This window comes from Protomyctophum bolini (genome assembly GCF_963924005.1).
Source record: "Protomyctophum bolini genome assembly, chromosome: 2".
NCBI classification, from domain to species: Eukaryota; Metazoa; Chordata; class Actinopteri; order Myctophiformes; family Myctophidae; genus Protomyctophum; species Protomyctophum bolini.
This window is the reverse complement of record NC_137863.1, coordinates 10,233,723-10,250,345: the sequence shown is the minus strand read 5'-3', so window position 1 is coordinate 10,250,345 and position 16,623 is coordinate 10,233,723. Positions and strand designations below refer to the sequence as shown.

Below are 16,623 nucleotides of genomic sequence, written 5' to 3'. Positions count from 1 at the left end.
TATACCTTGGGAGATTTGTCAGGAAGTAACGAGGGGGAGGTTTTTCTTTTCTTCTGTTTGTTTTTTACAATAATACGATATGGTATATGAAGTTACAGTAGAGCTGTAATGTTATTCGATTTTCCAAGAAGAGTTAGTCATAAATCCAGCATAAATCCTCATAAACGTATTGGGCCTGATTCACTAAGCTGTCTACACCCATATTTTGGGTGTAAAGGAATTTTTCACACTTCCCACGTTAGTAGTCTGATTCAGTAATCTTTTTTTGTCGGTGGATTTTGCGGAGGGCCGCTCTTTCTCAAGTCTGCTCGGATGCAGGCTTACATGGAACCTACATAGACAACTAAGATGAGAAGTTCGGAAAATTCCATTACACCCAAAATATGTCTGTAAACAACTTAGTGAATCGGGCCCATTGTATCTATGTTGTTCATAAACCAATTAAATCAAGGGAATTCACAGAGGCTTTTCAGAATGTACAGCTACAGTTTATTCATTTCAATCTTCCGTCTCTTCTGAGGTTTCAATGTTTTGTTTTGCTTTTGAGGTCACGTACAGTGTGTGTGTGTGTGTGTGTGTGTGTGTGTGTGTGTGTGTGTGTGTGTGTGTGTGCGTGCGTGCGTGCGTGCGTGCGTGCGTGCGTGCGTGCGTGCGTGCGTGCGTGCGTGCGTGCGTGCGTGAGTGAGTGAGTGAGTGCGTGCGCGCGTGTGTGTTTTTGTTTGTTTGTGTGTGTGCGTGTGTGCGTTCACAAGTGTGTGTGTGTGTGTGTGTGTGTAAGTGTGTGTGTACCTGTGTGTGTCTGTCTGTGTGCATGTTATCTGCTACTTCAGACCAGAGTGCCAGGGTCTGCACTGGGTTCCTTTGGGGTCACGTCTTGATTCTGCGTATGAGGAGGCTCCTGGTAGAGAGAGAACTCCATTGACCTGTTATAGAGAAAGACACAACTTTATCCAAGCTGCCCAATACAGTGGATAGAAAACAAATAAATACACTTTTCTAAACTAAATAACTTTAAATAATATATTTGGTTACAATGTTTTGGTTATGGTGATCATTATTAGTGTGTTTAATAATCAATTAAAGCAGAGAAATGCTCACCTTCCATGCAGTGGGTGACCATGGAAGCTGGCTGATTGGGGAATCTGAGATCTGTGGTTCAGTGGATCACCTTGGACAGACTGAGACTGGTGCACCAGGGGATGGGGATGCGAGAGGCGAGAGATCCCTGCTTCCTGGCCCTTTCCAGCAGCAGGAGGGTAACCCAAGGCGTTCCTCAAATACCAGTCCCTCAGACCCTCCAGTGCCAGGGCTTTGTGCAGGCTCCGTGTGGAGTCTTCTGGGGTGGGGAGAGAAAACTGCGGGGGCCTGCGGTTGAAAGAAGTACCAGACAGCTCGGTCTGGTAGGGGTGCAAGTTCGGTATGGAGGAGGTGGTGGTGTCTGAAGCCGGAAGGGAAGACTCATAAGCTGAAAGCAAGATAGTATCCTGCTGGTGTTGCTGCTGCAAGGGAATGAATGGCCCACAGGATTTGGTTCTGGTAACTTTCACCCTCCGTGGCTCAGCCTGCGACCCTCTGATCACCATGGGGCTGTAAGGGGGTGCAGCGCTGGGGAGGTGCACCTGGGAGTGAGAGAAGCCGTTAGCATGTGGTGGCACTACTGCGGTGGCATGAGGAGAGGAGACTTCCTGCCAGATCCTGCCTGTGGACTGGTACAGGTGATGCTGCACTTGCATCCTCTGTTGCTTTCCCCAGATATAATCCATTAACAGTTCATTGTAGCCTCCCCCTGCCCCTCTGCCACCCACAGATAGACGCATTTTCCCCTGTTCCACTGAGCCATCCATGTGTCTCTCTGGGCTCCCAAGGTGAATGTGCCGCAGTTTGCCATCTGTCAGAGTCTCTGAGCTCTTGTAGGGACCGCCCCTTGAGGGCATCCCATTTCTGGGGGCTGGATCATCAGGTAGGCTAGAGCGATCCAGCAGGGCCTCCGAACTATTGCTGCGCCTGGCGCGGGAGCTGTAAGGGCAGCTTCGTCTATCAGAGGCGGAGCCCTCCTGTGCCAAGGGGATCATGTGAGGTACATCCAGGCTGCCAGACCACTGCTTCAGCACGTTCCCCCCCGATGGGTCCGATCTGACAGAGCGATTGAACACAAAGACGTCTTAGTCGATAAAGCCAGATATTGTATATTCACCAAAGGATTAACACATAATAACATAGCAGCAAAGAAGCTTTAAAGGGGTAAAAAAGTAAAGGTGACATGGCAATATACGGATTATATAATGAAAAACTTTTTGAAATACAATATATATTTTCGCCATGAGGGTGGCCCCCTAGGAAAGGTCATGGGGTCACCAGTATCCCTAGGGTTCATCCGCCCACAAGACTTTGAGATATCTCGTGTGCATTTTGAAAACGATTTTGGGATTTAGTAGATGCTCTTTATTCAAAGCGACTTAAGTTACAAATTGCAATATCGGAGTAAGTGGCATGAACCCTAGTCAACAAACAACAGGTTAATTGGTCACAGAGTACAAATAAATCAATGAAGTGTTACAAAGTAACTAGGGTAGCAGGTAAACATAGAACCTAGCATCTGTCTAAACAACATGCTATCTAAATAAAATTCTGTATTTGTGGACAAGCAAAAAGGACATGTCTAATATCATACATAGCATGTGTGAATATAAGTAGCATCTTTAAAAAAATAAGGCAACAAGTGATAAAGGGAAATGAGTGCTAGGGTGGTGAGGTGGAGTCGGAAGAGGTACATTTTCACACAGTGGTGAAAAATGGGAAGTGCAGTCCTAACTTATAGGGGGAGATCATTCCACAGCTAAGACGCCTGGAGCGTTTGCCTGGGCGTCATATGGAAGGGAGGGAACAGACATCCTCCTGATCTGTGTGCGGGAATTTGGGAAAGGGTGTAGGGGCGGATCATGTCCTGGAGGTAGGGGGTGCCATGCCCTTGATTACCTTGTAGGTCATCACCAGTCTAAGAGTGGCGCTATAGCAGAAAGGTCATTGGGTCACCAAAATCAGTAGGGTTCATCCTGCACAGCAAATTCCATGAAAGTTTTCAAGATACATTGTTTGGGACCAAAGCGATCCAACATTGCCATCTGTGAGACCAACCACTAGCAGGGCTAAAAACACAAAACTATGTTTCACAGAAAATCAACTGGACTGTCTGTACATCACGTTGTTTCTATGATCGATGATGATGAATGCCAAAATATAATTTCAAAATACCACAATGATATTTGTTACATACAGTAAAATAATGCATCCATTCTGAACAGAAAACAATCCTCAGTGTTAACATATATACTGTGTGCTAGCCTCCACCACAGCTACAGTTGTGTTCTGTACATGAGTCAGAGGCAGATTACCTGACAAGAACGCTGATGGGGGCAGTTCGGGCCAGCATAGGAGTGGCAGGAACACTTCTTCCTTCAACATTAGATGCACTCCTTGGTAAAGAATGACTCGGGCTATAAAAGAAAAATTGAGTTCAATAAGTCAGACATGACACCACAAGGTTGTATTTATCATTTGTCAGCTATAAATAGACAAACACGCGCACGCGCACACGCACGCACGCACACGCACACACACACACACACACACACACACACACACACACACACACACACACACACACACACACACACATACACACACAAATTGTGTGACATGAAAGACGAACAGCACCTAACAGAGCTGGTGACAGAGTTGCGGCGTGTCCTCATCTCATAGTAGATCTCTACCGGTGAGAGCTTCCTGCTGATCCTGTGGTCAGGACTACCAAGGGTGAGGCGAGGTTGAGACAGAGAGCGTTTATCACCAGCCACACTGGGAGAGGACTCTTATGGGAGAACACAAAAGAAGAGATGCACAGTTCACACACAAGCAGATGACACATTAATCAGAATGAGAACGCCTTTTATTGTCAGGTTTGCTTGCACATACAGTAAAGTAGTTTGTCTCTGACAGGTTTGTGCATTAACCCATTTTGACCTGAGATCAGATTCTACAAATGTCTTCCTGACAGTTTTCTGAAAAAGTTATGTTTCTATGTCAGTCGTTCTTAGATTTTTCAATAGCTAAAGCATAACATAATGCTAACACCAACAGTGGTTCCCGCCCAAAATGGCTTAAACTGAAAGCATATAGAAACATTTGAATTATTTAATTAGTATATATATATAGTAAGCAGAACATGGTAGAAACTAGAAAAATCACACCTGTGTCTCATCATCTCATTCTGGCAATTATCACAATTTGCGTCTTCACTTTTCTGTCCTCACATTTTGCTCAGCCAATCAAATCATCGCTACGGGGTAGGGGGTACACACAAACACACAAAGCTGGGCATAGGAGGGGCTAGCGCCTCTCAAAAAGAGCTCCTTGCAGCCAGGACCTACCAGGTCAGGCAGGTTAGGTCAGGTGGGCCAGAAATGTTCAGACAATCAGGATGGATTATGAAATATCAGACTGTCTTCATCACTTGACTATGCAAATATTGGGCCCGATTCACTACGGTAATTTACACCCAGGTATAAATAAAGTGACCAAAGGAGGGTGTATTTTCTACACGCAAAAACCAACGTGCAATTCATATAGTTTGCGGATCACGGGTGTATTTGTGTATTTATCTGTATGTACACTGCGATGTAAACTAGAGGTTGGTATAATAGCATAGATAGAATACATGATAATATAAATTCACTATTACACCCTTTTACAATTACAATTGTTAATGGCACCTACAATCCTACAATTCAGTTAGTGCGAGTGATGAAATATTAATCATTAATATTTAATGAAATATATTCTTTGATTGGGTTCAGGCAAGGCTTTACTCACCATTTTCATGTGATGTTGAATCAGATATGGAGCTCGTGCTTTCTGACATTACAGTGTCCTCTACAAGTCAACAGAAGAGAACAGATAGGATCAATTCAATTCAAACCAATTCAGACTTTATTCCAGACACACAGGGGGTACATAAGAGTACTTACAAATCATCGAAAAATAAATAAAAACAGGGAAACATAAATAGAGGCTGACTCTCCAGTGTTTACGCAGCGTGCACAAGTACCGGAGACAGCTCTTCCCAGGATTGACTTTATCCTCAATAATACTGTTCCGGGACTCATCCAGGCGAGACATGAGTACATTACAAAGAAGTGGTTGGCACTGTGCCATCTAGGGATCATAAGTGTGTGTGTGTGTGTGTGTGTGTGTGTGTGTGTGTGTGTGTGTGTGTGAAGAACAATAGTCTGCTAGATGGTACAATCTTTGTCAAGTAGTACATGTATGACACCAATCACATCGTCATGAATGGAATACGTTTGTGCATATTATTTGAACCTAGGGCCATTACCGAGAAGTGCGTTTCAGTTACACAAACATAAAGCAGTCATGTTATGTATCCCCTGTGACTGTGAGTCACAGGCTGCCGTGACGCAACGTTAATGAGAGATAGGCTGGCAAGGCACTAAGGCAGTCATAATGTGAACGTTTATGGAGTGAATGACTTTAGTTGTTATTGTACAATACTTTAAATACTTTAAAACAGTTGTCATGTTGCACAGTGCACACATGCCTAAAGTTGCTCTTATTTGCGCCGCCCTCGTTGAAAACAAATTAAACAATGTATTTCCAACTCCAGCTTGTCCCAGTTCAGGCTGCATGAACAGTGCTCGAGCACTGAGTTTTCTGCCCCCTCAATGTCGTAACTCTGTCTTACTCTATGGCTGTGCTTTTCACCGGACAGCTTTTCACTAGGAGAGCATAATACATGTGGAGGTTCATGCTATTTCCCCCACGTCCCCTCCCTGCTAAACAGGCTCAGCAACCACCTAGCAGGGTTTGCAAACAAGGGCATGATCCCATAACAGCTTCCAACCAAAAACACTTGCCAATTGTATTCGTTGGAGCTGCTGCTTTTTATGAACCATTTATACTCGACATAAAATACGCATGTCTGTCATGGGTCTCGCGCTGTTCCGTTGTGTTGTTGTTTTTAACATGGTGCGTGACTGCATGCACCTGGTGGTGCACAAAGCCACACTGACTAGTCAAGACTGAGCGCTTTCTTTCCCAAATGAAATCAGTGTGTCGCAGGTCCCAGCCAATATTACCTACCACTCCAGGGTCATAGCTCCTTGCTGTAGGCTTGCAGGTAGCAGGTGATTCGGTGTTCAGTACAAAGAAAGTCACGACTGAGCTACTGTACATTGGGGGTGTCAATTCACATCTGTGTGTGGAATTTATTGCATTTGGAAAGTTCCAGTTGATTATTATTATTATTATTAATTATTGAAATTATACCAACTACACCAGACGCATGAATAGCATGAGCTCCACGCGCAAAGTGGCTAGCTGCAGCGACAATGACACACATTAATCCAGACATGATAAACAGTACTCAAATTTTTTTTTTTGTAACCACTTGGACCCTTGAATCTCACACAACGTGTCGCAGTTGCAGTTTTAGATCAGCAATTTTGGGCAAAGAGAATTGGTGTAGACAAAAGCAGTCCAAGTACACAATTCAGGTCCAGTTTACCAATTCCAGAGGATTTAAGTGGTTAACATGTGGCCTTACCTGTATGGCACCCCCGATGGACTGTCCTCTTGCTGTTTGGCACATATCGGTCTGATTCAGCATGTCTGTATAAAGCACCAGTGAAGAGGGCTTTCATCTGTCTTCTTTGGCCACATTCATCCTGTGCAGAACAGCATACACAGTGAGGAGGAATTATAAACGATACTATATTGTATTATGGCTGTTTATATCTAACCTTTATATTTTACCATCAATTATAGTACTTATATAATACATTATGATATGACAGGATATTTGCTACAGATTAAGTAATAATACCTGGGCACTTCAGGAGAGACTACCTAGAATAGATGAAATATACTGGAGCACTCGACTGGTCTGCACGTATTTGTTTTTTAATCTGAAGAAGACACAATTCGAAATGTCAATTACCCCGGCAACAATAAAACACGTGCAGAGACCAGTCGAGCTTTGGGTAGTCTCTCCTGAAGTGCCCAGGTGCTATTATTTTCTCTGATGCAAGTTGTCACTGTTGAGCACCGATGAGACCTTTATACCTTTTTCTGGCGGAAGCGCACAGGACTTCTCGCTTATAGGGGCCAAGATGTCTCTACTAGGCCTGATAGCTATTGTTTTTGGTACAGCGTCTACAGCCTGTCTGTTCTGGTTCAGCTTGTAGCTGCTAGTATAACTATGGTCTGAGCCCTATGCTCGTTGGCAGAACTACCTTACCACCGATCTGTGCCAGACTGTGTGTCTAACGTACTCGTCCTCCCCATGATATCATGTACATTAAAGCATATCCATCACCATCTAGCATATTGTCTCGCATTACACTAGTGACCCTAGTTCACTCTTACTTCTGCCTTGGTGTTGGGTGACAGGCAAGCCCTGCGCTGCACCACTGGGGGTCTCTCTCCTGTTTCCAGAGGGAAAGCATGTGGTAGCTTCCCTGTCAGCTCCTGTCGAGGACACACATTTATATATTCCAAGGTGGATATTTAGCTTTCTGGGGAGAGGGGGGGGGGGGGGGGCACATGTGAATATGGTCATATCTTCCTATAATTGAGATTCATTCATGTATTGCAAAAACGCTACATGATACGTTAATTATAACCGTAAACGGGTTACTATAAAGGCTCAAACACGTGTTTGCAATTTAGCTGCATTTACTGTACAGCAGGGAACAGTTAAATGCATGCAGACTTTGCAGAGACAGATTGAGAGGGACCATACTGTAAAAAATAGGGATGTGTGAGACAGCTGTCAATGAAATGCTGAGGCAGCTGCAGCCTTGTACTGTATGTATTACTGGCATGGCCTCTAGAGAAATCACACAAACATTGACATTCAGCACTAGACAATAACTTTGCTTTCCAACAAGTTGCTACATACTGTATTTCTATGGTAATATGACCACTGAGCAGCCAAGCTCAGCATCTCAGATTCCTTTGTTTGTCTACACTACAAAGGAAGCAATCACAATACAAAACACACAATGTCAATAAGCACGTCACGTTGGTCACTGATACTGTACATGATGTTGTAAGGTGTGTAGTCCTTGCCCGTAGACAGATAAACAGACAAATACTGACCGCCTCATGCAAGCAAACTTGTTTGAGCTCCCCCACTCGGCTGTTGAGGAGTGCTTCCAGGACCTGCTTCCTCTCCTGTAGCGCTGCAACACGTTCTGCCTGCAGCTTGCTGTCCTGGCAGCCATGAACATCTGCACAAGAAAAGACATCCATGAATATATATTATATATATATATATATATATATATATATATATATATATATATATATATATATATACACATATATATTGTTAATGTCATTTACGTATATTTTTCAGCTTCATGTGTTCCTCTTCAGTGAACGTGATTCAGTATTCAACTATTCACAGTCACTCACTCATCTGATATGATTATCTGTCAGCTGTGGCTGCATGAGATGAGAACAAGCACTCCTCACACATATGTTATTTCTTTCAGCTGGATGCTCCCCATCATTTCTAAACTCATTCTGAAAGAAACTGATTCTTTGTCCGGGCCATCTCGAGCTTGTCCAGGCGAAACAACTAAACAACGCTGTCTGTCCACAGGGCGTTGGTGCAAACTAAATCAAGATGTTCCCGTTGGAACGTTGCCAATACTTCAGGAAGAAATAAGCAATATTACTCACCTGGAGCCCCTAAGCCCATGGATGTGATCATGTGTCCTTTGACCTCCATGTGATGTAATTCAGGGGACTTTACAACTCAGCGCTCCCAGCACAAGCCCTCACCTGATGAGATAGATGCAGAGCTTTAGCGTTGCAGCTGGGCCAGATCAGCAGAAACCACATTAAAGTGTAAATGTGTGTGTTCCCCTAACCTTGCAGTCTCAGCCATGTGTTTTGTTGTGGTGTAGACTGGCCATTTCACTTCCAGCAAGTCAGCAGATGATATGGGTGTCTCCCAACGCAGATTATCCCAGATACCACTAGGAGGAGCTACTGCACTCCTCTTCAGAAGACACTGAAAACAATATTGTTGAATAGATATTGATATCATTGGCAAGGATATTCATAAAATATATTCCTAAGAATAGTGATAGACACTCTATACATGTAGGAAGAACGTTGATCAAAATATGGCAATTAATAGACTTTGAACTCAGAACTAACATTTAAAAAGCTTTTCATTCATTTAAAATGTTAACTTTCTATTTTCTTCTTTTTGTTTACAATAAAACAATTTTAAATATGGGAGAGCTGCCCACTTACATCTTTTAAAATATAGTGTATTGTTACACATCTTTTTTTTATGTGATAATAAAGTAAAAATAAAACATTCTTGGAAATGTGCAGTCAACCAGTCTCTCAAAACAGGACATTACTGTTCATCGAATGGTTGAATCTAATCATAATTTCTAAAATTAACATCCTATGCAATTACCAACCAGTTCATTTGGAAAATGGAAGTGAAAAGAGGAAGAGACAGGCATGGTGAATAATTTATAGAAAAAGAAAACCTAAACCATGTGTTGCGTCTCAATAGCTCAACAGGTACAAGAACAAAAGATGCAATTGAGCCACAGGATTAGCAGTAAAGAGAAAGACAATAAGGGACATTTACAGTGACAACAAGATATAAATAAATAACATAGACGGTTGATCCTCAGATTTTCTGGTGTCATAGATATCAGGGTTATCTTGTCATACAATATACTTTATATGGCCTGGCTGAAAGCAGGGTATAAATCGACGTCTATGTCTGAATTCTATTGATTACATTACTCAATTTCTGCTAATCGTGTCCACTTATCTGTGATATTTATAGTGACCAGGGAAATCAAATTACTGTCTAGGTCTAACAAACAGAACATCCCCATCATGGAAATATTTAAATATTTGACTCAATAAAGGAATGTTTTGTGCCAATCTTCAACAACAAAACACCAATCTATCTTAACTGTGTTACCTGAGCAATGTGTTTTTGTTTCAGTCACACTTTTCCCCACATTGACATTGAGGTTCATTTACAACTACACTCTTCCACTATCACTGTATAGAAACACAAGACCCAAAAATAGCAATGCTGTTTGATTTTCTCTCAGCACTACAAATTGTTGCCGTGAGGAAGTATCACATTCTCTTCTTGCTTGTCTAGTACATAATAAAACAATTCCATCTAAACCACAAACCACAAATCCATAAATGGAAAACCTCAATAGGCAAAATGTAAGCAAACCATGTAAAGACCAGAAGAAATGCCCTTCTGGGCACAGGTCTCCACCAGGAGAATATATATGGAGTGTGTCAGTGTGTGATGTTTCATGTTTGGCAAAAGGTTTAGGACTAGGAGTAATATAAACATGTTTTTGTTGTGGGTTGTTTTTTGCAACAATTTTCTTCATTTTGTTGAGGAAATGCAGAGCCTGATCACTCATAGCATCTCTGAGGATAGAATTCTGGATGAACTCCTGAAAACTTTGGAAGGCAATCTTAGCCAATCAGTGTAGAATCTGAGAAATCCAACAGACTCGTCTTGATCACATGACTACAGAGATGTGTACCGATTTGCGTGAGATTTGGATGAAATCTGTGCGACTAACATAAACAATGTGTTTTGCAGAAATCGGCCTCATGGTGGTGCTATAACCGGCAGATGTGGAGGGATGCAGGGAAAATGTTTTTCCATGGCCTCTAGGGAGTGCGCATACATAAGTTGTGTACAGATCGATGCAGTTATAGGTAAAAACAGGAATTGCCCTGTTATAGCGCCACCATGAGGCTGATTTGGAAAACAAAATGAGTGGCATGTCGTCCGCGGCCTAGTGGAAATGTGCGGAAATGGATCGGGCCAACGGTGCCGGAGATTAGCTGGTAACGGACAGAAGGAAGGACGGACGGACGGACGGACACACACACACACACACACACACACACACACACACACACACACACACACACTCTCTCTCCCCATGCCTTATTTGTAACATACTTGAACGTTTGCAGTTCTGCTCCGTTTGCAATGGGTCCTGTCTTAGAACTGAACCAGTAGCTGCTGTTTGCTCGTGTTGCCTATGAAAACCCCAGTGTGTGTGACCTCCCATTGACAGACAAGTAGGAGCCCTTTAAGCAAACAACTGCCGGTATTATGGCTCAGTGCAAGCAACTGTTGGTCAGACAAAGTCAGTCACATAAACCTCACCACACAGAGTCCCAAGTCACGGATCAAAATTCTTGATTTAATGTAATCTAATATGCCAATTAAGAATTACCTATTCAGCAGTAGGAGGCCAAGAAGCCGGCATGGCCACTGAGCAGGTCAGTCATGACAAGACAAGACAAGACAAACATAGACATTTGGTTGGCATTTGGCTTCTGTGCTACTGCTAGTCACCTGATTGCCGCATGGGGCCAATTTAAGGCAGCCATGTCTGAACTAGGTTCCAACCACAACAACAAACATTTGCGTGGCAAATGTAGTGGTTCTTTAGTCACTCGCTGAGATCTACATTGGCTTTGTGACTCCAATTGCATTTAATAACAAATACCATCTGTGCGCTAGTGAAGGTCAGAAAAACACCAATTGTACCTGTTTTCACATACTCAAGCAAACTACACACCTGATAAGATGACTGATCTAACGAGTCAATGTTGGCTAAAACATCTGGTATCCAGATGTGCGATTTACTACAGGTAGAACAACACAGAACTGCATCACATTCCAGAGAGCAGCTTCTGGGAAAGAAGGCAGGACAATGAGGAATCTGATGAACAGAATCACAGAGCACATCAGCACAACATCAAAGACATGATTATGGGGTGAAAGTGGCACCATAAATGGTTTAAGTAACGTGTAAGAAAGCAATAGAATCAAACATGTGTTGACTTAACTTATGTAGGGAATGAGAGTGGATGGTGATGTAGATAGCACTTTCGAGAGGCATGCTGATTAAAACATGAGCTGTGCAGTGAGAGCGGGCTGCCCCTGTGCAGATCGCATCACACGAATGCAAATGAGGGAGCGATTTAATATTCAGGTCCGGCGGGCTAAACACCCACGCCTTTAAGGTACTGTAGGTCCTTTCCCCTACCATGTTTTCATAAGGAACCAAAATACTCCCCTGGTTTAATAGATTGAGATATTATCCTGCCAAGATAAACCCCTGTAGGCAATACACTTCTAGTTTTCAAAGGGAGAGAATATCACTCAGACCACTTCCAGCACTTCAAGAGACACAGCTTGTCTTTTGTATTCCTTTACATGCTCCTCTCATCTCTCATCCTTAATTTATCCAACCTGTTGGAGTGGGTAGTGGATCAATTCTTGACATCCAAAGCATACTTCTGTATATGTGTTACTTTGTACGGTATTATCTATTAATCGCTTATATTCAACAGGCAGGAGAGCAGACTGGAACAGGTTTTAGACCATTTGACACATTGAAAGAGCAGCTGAAATATCACCACTACCTTGTCATACACAGGTGAGACTGCAGCCCTCTTGTTGACTGCTGGGTGTTGACACAGCTGTCACTGTTGTGAACTTACACATGGCAACTACATTAAGCCTCCAACGCTACAGATTAAGTTGGAGACACATGAGGGTTCAATAACCATTTCAAAATCTGAGAAGTCAAAAGCAGGCATCACACCACAAAAATACCAACAACTTTTCAATATACTCTACTATACTTCTCTGAGTGTTTCTTTTCAAAAAAAATTAAAGACTAGAAAACAATGGTGCTTGAGAAACTACTGCGTCCTATCCCTGTATTATCTCTCTGCCGTTCAAAGTTCAACTCCAAGAGGTTCTAGTATGGCTATGGATGAACTGTGAGTGTGATAATCACAGCATCATACACAGTGAAATCCATTGTTAATTTAAGTCTGAGTCTAAAATCAAGAGTGATATCACTTTCAACCTGGAGTCCCTATTTTGGGCATAGACATTAGACAATGTGTTCTTTTATTTCTTTCTTTCAAAAAAATAAAATAAATGAAGGCTGTTGAGCTTGTAGATCAGCAAGTTTGACTACTTTTGCACAAATGTGTCATACACTGAAGTGTAGAATGTGTGTCTAAACACCTGAAAACATAATGGAGGGTTTCTCCATTAAGGGATCAGTTAGGTCCATGGGGCATATGAAGCCTATATACAGTGCTGAGGATTTACTACTTGTGCTCCCTCCAACTCCAACTGCCCAATCAGCAGCAGAGAATGGCAGGGGGCTTATGGGAGGTCAGGTGACCTTTCATAACCCCCCAGCCCCACCTCCTCCTCACTAATATAATCTCCTCTCAGCGCATCCCTGAAATACTGGTTTATAACATGTACAGTATATCAGTACAGACCACAGGGGCACTTGCCTTGTGCTGTGGGCAGGATAACTGTCCTGAACCTCTTTCTCACCTTCCCCTTGACACTCACCTTTGCAGGTTTGACATGATGACTACCACCGGGTGAAACAAAGCAATCTTGGTGAATGCTATCCACCTGGACTCTGCTAAACTGGTGTGTGTGTGTGTGTGTGTGTGTGTGTGTGTGTGTGCGTGCGCGCACGCGTGCGTGTGTGCGTGCGCGTGTGTGTGTGTGTGTGTGTGTGTGTGTGTGTGTGTGTGTGTGTGTGTGTGTGTGTGTCTCCAATAAAGAATGGAATGTGGTTCTAATGTCCATGGGATTATACCTATACTGTTTCCCTTTGCTCTGTAACACCTGGAGGGATTTCTGTATGTGTTCCAAAGGCTTTCCCTGTTCCAGCCATTCAAAACCCTATTGCACTGTGGTTGTAATCCGCACTGTTGATTTTGGAGGGAGTCTATGTTTGTGCAACCACAGACAGTTCGACAACTATAGACCTTATTATATTGTTATATTGTAATATAATTAAATGTATAAATATCCAGGTGCATATTGTATCAATTCAATATTTTGTTTTTTCAAAACATTCTGTCAGTCCAGATGTTACACACAGAATTGTAATAGTTTCTGCCTTTGTTTGTTCTTGTTTATACTTTCTGAATGTCTTGTGTTGTATGTTCCTCCTTGTTATACTTTTCTAACTTGATTTTATACTGTATAGTGTCCTTGGGTTCCTAGACAGGTATTTCAAATGAAATGTAGAATTATTATTACATGTTCATCCCTTTGAATTAATTAAAAAGAATGCAATTCTGTGTAGTGAATCCTCTATCCTCTATCAACTGCTATTTCTTGCATGATTACATTGGTCAAATTTGGGGCCAGGCTAGCTGGGTTCACCAGCACTTCAAATCTTCACTTCGAATTTAACCGTAGACTACATGTACAATACAGTACAATCTGGTATATACTGTTATGCTTTAGTTCCATGGTGATGATGGCATGGGGGAGAAAGTCCATAGAAATGTCACCTGGGGCAAACATGGACATACACAGCACTTTGTGAACTTGCTAGGTGTCTATCAACAGGGCAGGTGTGTTTTTCTGTGGCACTGAGCCAGCTGCTCACATCATGTCAATCCATATCTAAAAGGCATGGTGTCACCTTGGCCAATAGAATACTAGCATGTTTGGCCCATTTAGGTCTAGATCCAATCCCATGGTGTTTCAATTGAAATGTAACGCTCATAGTAGCATGAAAACTATGGGGAATGCTTTATAGAAAAGTAGAGCACAGAGCAGCCTATTTGAAGACTGGGAAATGAAAGAACAGGACAAAACAATGCCATGTTCAATTCTATGACCAAAATGAAACTGGCCAGTGGCCATGAATGGTCTTGCTAAGGCCCAAACAGCACCAATGATTAGCCACAAAACTCCTTCAACATGCAACTACCATTATCCCCAATGGCAGTTGCAAGGAGTTACATTGGTGTCGGTGTGACATGCCCTTAAACTGTTTTGTTGCAAGGAGTTGCTACTAGTTGCAAGGAGTTGCAACTGGTGTGGTTTGGGCCTAAGTACCACAAACATTTTACTTGGAATAACTGTGATGCCAACTCTGTTTTCTCTGACTACTAGCCCTGTTGCCTGTGAACTTCGAAATCGCTCTAAATATAGTAGCCTAATATACAATATGAGCATTGCAGCAAAAATACAAAAGTTATCAAGCCTGGCAAAAGGAAACAACTGCATGGCAACAAAGTGGAACATCCTCTTTTAAGGTGTTTCCCATATAGAGGAAAGCTGCACTAGCAGTGAATCACCCTGAGGCGCTGTCCGGGAGTACACATAGCATTTTGGAAAAGTCCCTTATATGCTGGCAGCTCTGGGTATCCTTGTTCAAGAATGTGTTCATAATCGTGTCTGGATTGGTGCATGTCTCCGTGGGAATAGGTTAGGCAAGAATACTCTGCGGACTGCATATTATAGGCTAATGAGAAGAGACAGCTTTATTTGGAAATGAGGACATTATAATCAATGATTGGTCTATAAGGAGTGAGTATAGCCTACAATTGCAGCAACATTAGGGAAGTTGTAGAAGCATGACATATTTTCAGCTATTCTATTTTAAGTAGGCTAACTACATGAATTCTAGTGGATAGAATACTGAATTGCTGGTCCCGTTATTAATCCGTTAATAACTATGCAACACAAAACCACACGTTGCTCTGATTGTACGTTTAGAAGTTGATGTTGATCCATAAATATATAGGCCTATTAAAACATAGTAGCTATAAGCCTATTTCATAAACACCCTATAAAAATAGCACAATATACACAATACTGCTTTTATTAACCAAACAGCGAGCGTAAAGCATGCATGCTCCTAACATTGAACCTGCTCTGCAAGACCGCAACAAGCCATCTGCATAGACACTGCAGGCGGAAACACAGTCTGATGCTGGGGGAAAAAACATTGGACTAATTAATGTAATGCATCGCATCACATATGTCATACAGACACCACGTTTTAAATGTAACAGATTAGAAAATGTGGAATTACGCTAGCCTACTGGTAAATATCCAACACCGACTTGTAGATGTAGGCCAAGCTATATTTTCTGACAGAATACACTAGATTCTGTTCACATAGCCTCCAATAATTTACACGCCCAGTGGCACGTTATTATAATATACGAGAGAGAGAAGGACATCTTTACAAAGTAGAATCCCTTACCAGCTGAGAGCATGACCGATGTCTATGGAGGTCTCCGTTGGTAGTGGTACTGTACGGAAATGCTACACTGAAAATAATTTCAACGTCGGCTACTTTCGCTAAAACCCTTTCGAAAAGACCGATTCATTTTAAAAATTATCATAATGACCATAGAGCAGAAAAACGAACTGATCCGCCAATGTAATTCAGCAGCAGCGCGTCGTGGATGCCTTGCGCATCATCACACAGGCAGAGCAAACGTGTGTTCAAACGGAAGCAAGGTTTATACTCCTGCATCGCTCAGCACTGGCGCACACACATGCAGACAAATGTTATGGCTCACATGGGGCAATAATGGCAATTAGTCCACTTTACCACTTAATGTAGCCTACCACTCGTTCATTCACATTAGTACGCACGCGCGCGCACACGCACGCGCACACACACACACACGCACACGCACGCACACAGACAC

At 42.5% G+C, this 16,623-nt stretch overlaps 1 protein-coding gene across 1 annotated transcript; it reads right to left on the bottom strand.

The window, feature by feature from the left end:
• Positions 1 to 800: 800 nt before the first annotated feature.
• On the bottom strand, positions 801 to 16,338 carry ccdc120b (coiled-coil domain containing 120b). The gene is made up of 11 exons (XM_080792691.1): positions 16,170 to 16,338; positions 8,952 to 9,094; positions 8,761 to 8,862; positions 8,173 to 8,303; positions 7,438 to 7,539; positions 6,617 to 6,737; positions 4,870 to 4,929; positions 3,715 to 3,868; positions 3,393 to 3,494; positions 1,099 to 2,133; positions 801 to 923 (listed from the first exon to the last, which is right to left on the bottom strand). The coding sequence occupies exons 3-11, from the start codon at positions 8,807 to 8,809 to the stop codon at positions 827 to 829; spliced, it is 1,851 nt and encodes a 616-aa protein (XP_080648817.1). The 5' UTR covers positions 8,810 to 8,862; positions 8,952 to 9,094; positions 16,170 to 16,338; the 3' UTR covers positions 801 to 826.
• Positions 16,339 to 16,623: the final 285 nt, after the last annotated feature.

Excerpts from the sequence above, each read along its gene's own strand:
- ccdc120b (XM_080792691.1), bottom strand. The coding sequence starts at position 8,809 with ATGGAGGTCAAAGGACACATGATCACATCCATGGGCTTAGGGGCTCCA. Across the intron at positions 3,869-4,869 it reads TTCAACATCACATGAAAATG|AGTCCTCTCCCAGTGTGGCT; the intron begins GTGAGTAAAGCC and ends TTCTCCCATAAG. Across the intron at positions 2,134-3,392 it reads CCCATCAGCGTTCTTGTCAG|ATCGGACCCATCGGGGGGGA; the intron begins GTAATCTGCCTC and ends TCGCTCTGTCAG.